At 43.4% G+C, this 6,184-nt stretch overlaps 1 protein-coding gene across 3 annotated transcripts; it reads left to right on the top strand.

The window, feature by feature from the left end:
• Positions 1 to 334: 334 nt before the first annotated feature.
• On the top strand, positions 335 to 5,504 carry LOC136542619 (peroxisomal (S)-2-hydroxy-acid oxidase GLO4). 3 transcript variants are annotated; one of them, XM_066535130.1, is made up of 12 exons: positions 335 to 472; positions 2,471 to 2,617; positions 2,692 to 2,816; positions 2,898 to 2,944; positions 3,039 to 3,116; positions 3,204 to 3,328; positions 3,584 to 3,647; positions 3,752 to 3,814; positions 4,208 to 4,277; positions 4,422 to 4,522; positions 4,726 to 4,830; positions 4,970 to 5,504. In XM_066535130.1, exons 2-12 carry the CDS (start codon positions 2,472 to 2,474, stop codon positions 5,147 to 5,149), a joined length of 1,104 nt encoding a protein of 367 aa, XP_066391227.1. In that variant the 5' UTR covers positions 335 to 472; position 2,471; the 3' UTR covers positions 5,150 to 5,504. The 3 variants fall into 3 exon arrangements, with proteins under 3 accessions (XP_066391227.1, XP_066391226.1, XP_066391225.1); XM_066535129.1 differs by having other exon boundaries at positions 400 to 529; XM_066535128.1 differs by lacking the exon at positions 335 to 472 and adding an exon at positions 609 to 655.
• Positions 5,505 to 6,184: the final 680 nt, after the last annotated feature.

Here is a 6,184-nt window from a genome sequence, read left to right as displayed (position 1 = left end):
TAAACAAAATGTATTTATACTTCTATAGCTCCTTGTGTTGTTTCTTATCTAATGGCATATTATCTATTAATAACTACACACAATCTAGCCCATTGAAATTGATGGTTGTTCAGCTAAACATGATTCAGAGTTCAAAAAAAAATCAGGCAACTTGGACATTACAAAACCAGGCATGGTACCTAAAAAAATGAGGACTTTGGACGAACAAGCAGGAGATTTATTATTTTAATGGCCTGTTAGGGAAAAGGGTAGAGTGGTAGGTGAAGCATTGCTGTCAATTTTGATTCTGGGTGCAGGATCAGGATGTGGCCACCACTGGCCTTGTCCTCTACCTGAGTTTCTGACATCACATCACACCGAGGGCGAACAGCGGCTGCCAACCAAACACGCCCTAAAACCTCTGAAGCTGCTGCCTTTCACTCATCTTTCTGCCATCCTTGACTGCAGTCCTTCCTCCCCCAAGTCCCTAGAGGTATGGCGCTGCGGCTCACTATTCCTTCTTCAATTCACTCATGTAGTCATGTATGAGGTATGTTCTCTCAGTTTTGTGTTCCAATCATGTGGCGAAAGCCTGTGTGCATCTTCTTGATTTCCGCCGAACCCTAGGTGGATGACCATGTTAGATGCTGCTGCAAATCTTGAATGCTCCCCAACTGTAAGCAATAAAAAGGGATTGCCATACTAGACGGCCTGCCAATTTTGTACAGTCCGCATCTAGATCCGGCATTCCCCCAGATATGGGGGCTGTCTTGAATTCAGTGGGGCACCCGTTCGGTTGTGATTTCTTCAGAAAAATATCTTTCAGTTGTGTTGGTCTTCTAATAAGCGCCACATCACTTCGGACCTGACTACATATTACCATGAGTGCTCAAGTAGGACAATCTTGTAATAGGAGCTGCTCTTCTTTTTCGGTGTTAGGTGTTGGGTCGGTGGTAATCGTGGGATTACTTAGGACACGGTCCCGAAGAAAGTAGGACAATCTGGACTTCCCTGTACTTTTTAGTCCTGCAGATTCTTAGTATTCTGACTATCTCAGTTTATTTAACCTTTGCAGCAGAAGATAGCAGTATGTTTGGTCCTAACCTAGATATATGTGTCTGAAAGCTTAAGTGTTTTTTTGAAGAGAAGATGTCTTGAAACTTCAGTGACGGCATGGGTTCCAGCTATAGCAGTCTTACTCGTCCTTAAAGACAGAGAAGAGATTAATTCAAAGTTTAGAAAGAATAGGTGCTATGGGCGCATCTTATCAAGTTATCATTTATGTGGGGAGGGAACATCTATTGTGAAAATTGTAATATTCCCTTACTAAGTCTGTATGATTGTGACATAGGAGTAGCATACATAAATACATCAAAGGGCAGCATGCATTTACATGTATTTAGCATGCCAGCGCACTTCTGAATAATGAAGTGTGATGAATGCTGAACAGATTGAGTCATGTTTCAGTTGTGATGAGTAGGACCGAGACTAGATCTGAACAGTGATTTCAGAGTCATTTGAGTTTCCTCGTTTCTCCTTCATTGCCCACTGTTGATTACAGATCAAGAGTAGAAATCCACTTTGCTGCCTTTTGTTGTCTGTGCATTGTTGTGTCTAGCTATAGCCAGAGTCGCTACAAAGTATGATCTGCAGTAGTTATTTTTGCAGTACATAACTACTCCACCTAAAACTGCAAATTGGAACGCAATGTCTTCACTGAAAAGTGAAAACATATGTAGATCAATTAGTCAGTATGTCCTTTCGCATCTGATGGTTGAAATTTTCAGTTGCAATACTAGAATCTGCTGGCTTCATCGAAACTGATTCATAAATTTTGAGTTCACTTCAATACGTAGATGCTAGTTTTGTCACATGGTACTTATTGCTGTATTCCGTGTACATTTGGTAGTTTGGTTTTATCTTTCATTTTCATTTCTAGTAAGGCTCAATTGTTTTGGTTAAATGAACATGTCCTAGTGTTTCTTAAAAGGGTTGTGAGGGGATACGGTTAGCAAAGATGAGGCAGCAGGAATTTTACATTTTATACCAAAAATAGTAGTTTGGCCACACATGTTTGGTTATCTTAAATCTTCTTCTGATGCCTAGTATGTAGATATTCCTCCTTATCTATTGGGCACTTTTAGAGAAAATTTATATTGTAAAGTTTTAGGTCAATCTACTTTGCTTAACTCTAGCATCTACCTAGTTTTGAACTAGTTTGAACAATTGAGGAACAATGTAAAGTGGTAATCTTCCATTCCAAATAAAAGGCTAGAAGTAAAATGACTATATTACTCTAGTCGTTATTTTTGAAGCATGCAAGTATCCTAAAGTTTTGTATGTGTCCAAATTGACATGTTTTAGTCCCTGTACTGAAAAAGGAACATTTTGTAGCCTAATTTTCTAAAATTTTGAACCTAATGTATAACTGTAACTGTAATAGCTATATTTGCAACATAAGAATGACCTTTTTAACAATTTAATGAAGCAGAATGGAGGATAATCTACCAGTTAATGTCCGGGAATACCAAGAACTCGCCAAGAAAGCACTACCAAAGATGCACTATGATTATATCAACGGGGGAGCAGAAGATGAGTATACACTGAGGGAGAATATTGCAGCATATGGAAGAATTCTGTATTGTTCGCCTCACCAATACTTTTAAACCTCATTAAGAAGTGGGCCCTTACTTTTTGGCATCGATTACACAGGTTGCGGCCACGAGTCCTTATAGATGTAAGCAAGATAGACATGTCAACAAGCTTATTAGGATATAATATGCCATCACCAATAATTGTCGCTCCTACAGGGTCACACAAATTAGCAAATCCAGAAGGTACAATATCAAGTCATCCAAGTTTTAAATGATAAAACCTGCTATGTATCTCCACAACCCTTGGTTAAATGTTCATTTCAGGGGAGGTGGCCACAGCAAGAGCTGCCGCAGCATGTAACACCATAATGGTAACTGCTGAATTTGTTTTTGGGGGTCATCTGGTGATGTACTCGTCTTTAGGCCCTCTGTAGATTGTTACACGTGTTCATATATGTCACACAGGTGCTTTCCTTCTCATCAAGCTGCAGAATCGAGGAGGTTGCCTCCAGTTGCGATGCCATTCGCTTTTATCAGCTATATGTATGATGCATTGGCATTGATCTTTTTTTAGTAAATTCCCCTTTCTGGTACTACCTGATTTATGAAATTTTTCGTTGTGTACCTCAGGTGTACAAGAGAAGGGATGTTTCGGCAACATTGGTACACCGGGCTGAGAGTTTAGGATTCAGGGCAATTGTTTTGACAGTTGACACGCCTGTGCTTGGCAGGCGTGAAGCTGATATCAGAAACAAGTATAGTGCTTGTATCTTTGTTAAAATCTCCCAAAGTTCAGTGAAATTATGTTCTTTTACAATTCATAATTCCAGTTTCCTAACCCATTGCCACTGAAGGTTAAAATTTTAGGCTACTATCTTCTCATACCATACCGTAGATCGTCGATACATTTATGCAGAGCATTGCAATAGATTCAACATCACAATGTTGCAAAATTTTTCCCTTTTCTTTCTTCTTGAGATGTTCTGTAACTGACCTGATTGTTCATGCAGGATGATTGCTCCACAGTTGTCAAACCTGGAAGGTTTAATGTCATTAGACGACTTTGATGCTGGTGTGAGTGAAACATTTGCTCAATAAACCACTTATTTAGAACTACAAAAATTTAGTGGATGAACTTCTTTCCTTTCTGAAAAACTGAAGCATTATCGTCTTGTTAGGAAGGCGGCTCCAAGCTGGAACGATTCGCACGGGAAACGCTGGATCCATCATTGTCATGGAAGGTACGTCCAGATACCACAGAGCAGCCAGTAGCCGTGCCATAAATTTTCTTGAATCTTGAATTCCATAGCATGTGGTCCGGCATCGACAGTTATGAGATGCATGGACGCATCAACATCGAGCACAAGGGCTGTACGATGGATACTGAAAGACTGTTCTTTGAACAGCCGTATGGCACTTAATATAATAACATTCTGGTATAGCGACGGTGGCCTACGTACTGGCCTTGGATCACTGTACCAACGACCATGCCGTGATGTGCCGTCTTGATGTTGCCGGCAATTTTTTTTGATAATGGAAAGAAAAATCCGGCTTCATCCTCTTGGAAGAGGAATCAGGCGAGTGGTTGATGATGGCCTGATGGTGTGTGTTTTTTGCTGAATTTGTGCGTGCAGGACGTGGAGTGGCTCAAGTCCATCACCAGCCTGCCGATCCTGCTCAAGGGCATCGTCACCGCCGAAGACGGTAATGAATAATACCTAGCTTAATACTCTGTCAGTGTCGAATTGCTGGCAATGCATGGTGCTGAACCGGAGAACTAGTTAGTCGTATGGTCACTGTCTGTGTCACTGAACTGAACTCTGATGACTCTGCGGCGGCGTTGGGCAGCGAGGAAGGCCGTAGAGGCAGGGGCGGCCGGCGTGATCGTGTCCAACCACGGCGCCCGGCAGCTGGACTATGCGCCGGCCACCATCTCGGCGCTCGAAGAGGTAATTGGCCACATTTATCCTCCTGGGTCCTGGCCCGCGCCACACATGCAAGCGCAACGGATGGGCTGGACCCGAACCCGATCGCTGCATCATTGCATGTGTGGGACGGTGGGCGTGCTGTTATTGCGACGTGCGGCAGTAGCGGCCATAAACTGACAAAGGACCGCCGGGGTCGGGGTGTCGTGTTGTGCGCTGCATTGCAGGTGGTTAAGGCGGTGGCGGGGGCCGTGCCGGTGCTGGTGGACGGCGGCGTCCGGCGGGGCACCGACGTGTTGAAGGCGCTGGCGCTGGGCGCCAAGGCAGTCATGGTACGTATGTACGCAGCTCCTCTCCTCTCGCCGAGCGAGGACTTGCTGGGCATGCACAGGCAGTTTCGGAAGAGGAACCGAAACGTGGACGGTTGGTTCGTTCGTTCGTTCTGACGAGGATTTGCGCGTGCGTTTGCAGGTGGGGAGGCCAGTGTTCTACGGGCTGGCGGCGCGCGGGGAAGCCGGCGCGAGGCACGTGATCGAGATGCTGAACAAAGAGCTGGAGCTGGCCATGGCGCTCTGCGGCTGCCGGAGCATCGCGGAGGTCACCAGGGCGCACGTCCAGACCGAGGGCGACCGGATCAGGGCCCTGCTGTGACTGCGAGTCTCTGAGTGAGGCTGCGACCCAGCGACCATCCGGATGGACGAACTGAATTCATATATACAGTCCATCATGCGCACCCTCGCGCGCGTCGGCTGGAAATGCAATCGAAGGAACCCACTCTCCTCTATTTGTTCTGAAAATCCATTAGTGGCAAACAAAAATGTCAATACAAAATTATTGGTAGCAACTATTACAAATTTGAACATGTTTGAGATTTCAATATTCTATCATGAGGATGGAGGCACTCCTCTGCAGCTCAAAATAGCTTTAGAGAAAAGCAAATTTATTTGGAACCTAAATCCTGTTGTTTTTTGTTTACTGTAAGTGATATAGCCAATCTTGAACTGGACTTTCAACTTTTGAAATCGATGGGATGCTAGAATCTAGATTTTCCGTTCTTCCACAAATAAGGTAGGCTACAGCAATACTAATCAGATGGCTTTGTCGGCACATGACCTGAAAGTATGGTAAGGCAACCAGTAAACAAAGAATTGGCTTACATATATGAAGTCTGAATAGTTAATCAAAGAGTTTTAAGCATTTATGAACCTGGTTGTAAATCGGACAAAATGCATGTACAACCAAGGAGACGAATGTTATCAACCGATCAAAGGGAAAAGATACAAGGGTACCTTGGCAGTTGATTGTTGGAGCAATGTGGACTAATAAAATTGCATTTGTACACACCGCAAAAAAACACATACGTGATGTTGTACATATTGAACTGATAACTGAACAATCTCCCAGTACATACGCAGCACAAAAAATGGCTTTAGGAGATTACCGCTATGAATGGCTCAGTGCAAGAAGAAACAACAGCCAAAGTAAAACCAAGCCGTTAACAAAACATAATATTGATGTATAGAACAAATTTGGTTCACAGAACATTCCTAACTCATTCTCTTGTTGTAGGCAAGAAGGATCATCAGCATAAAAATAACTGCATATATGAACTATAGATGGCATATGGGAAGCTAAAGCGAAATCACCTAAATAATTAGCCTCTCTGAAACATTGTATAGCAAAGGC

Source organism: Miscanthus floridulus, chromosome 3 (assembly GCF_019320115.1).
Source record: "Miscanthus floridulus cultivar M001 chromosome 3, ASM1932011v1, whole genome shotgun sequence".
Lineage (NCBI taxonomy): Eukaryota > Viridiplantae > Streptophyta > Magnoliopsida > Poales > Poaceae > Miscanthus > Miscanthus floridulus.
The sequence above is the reverse complement of the archived record's forward strand: the minus strand, read 5'-3'. Positions and strand labels throughout refer to the sequence as shown.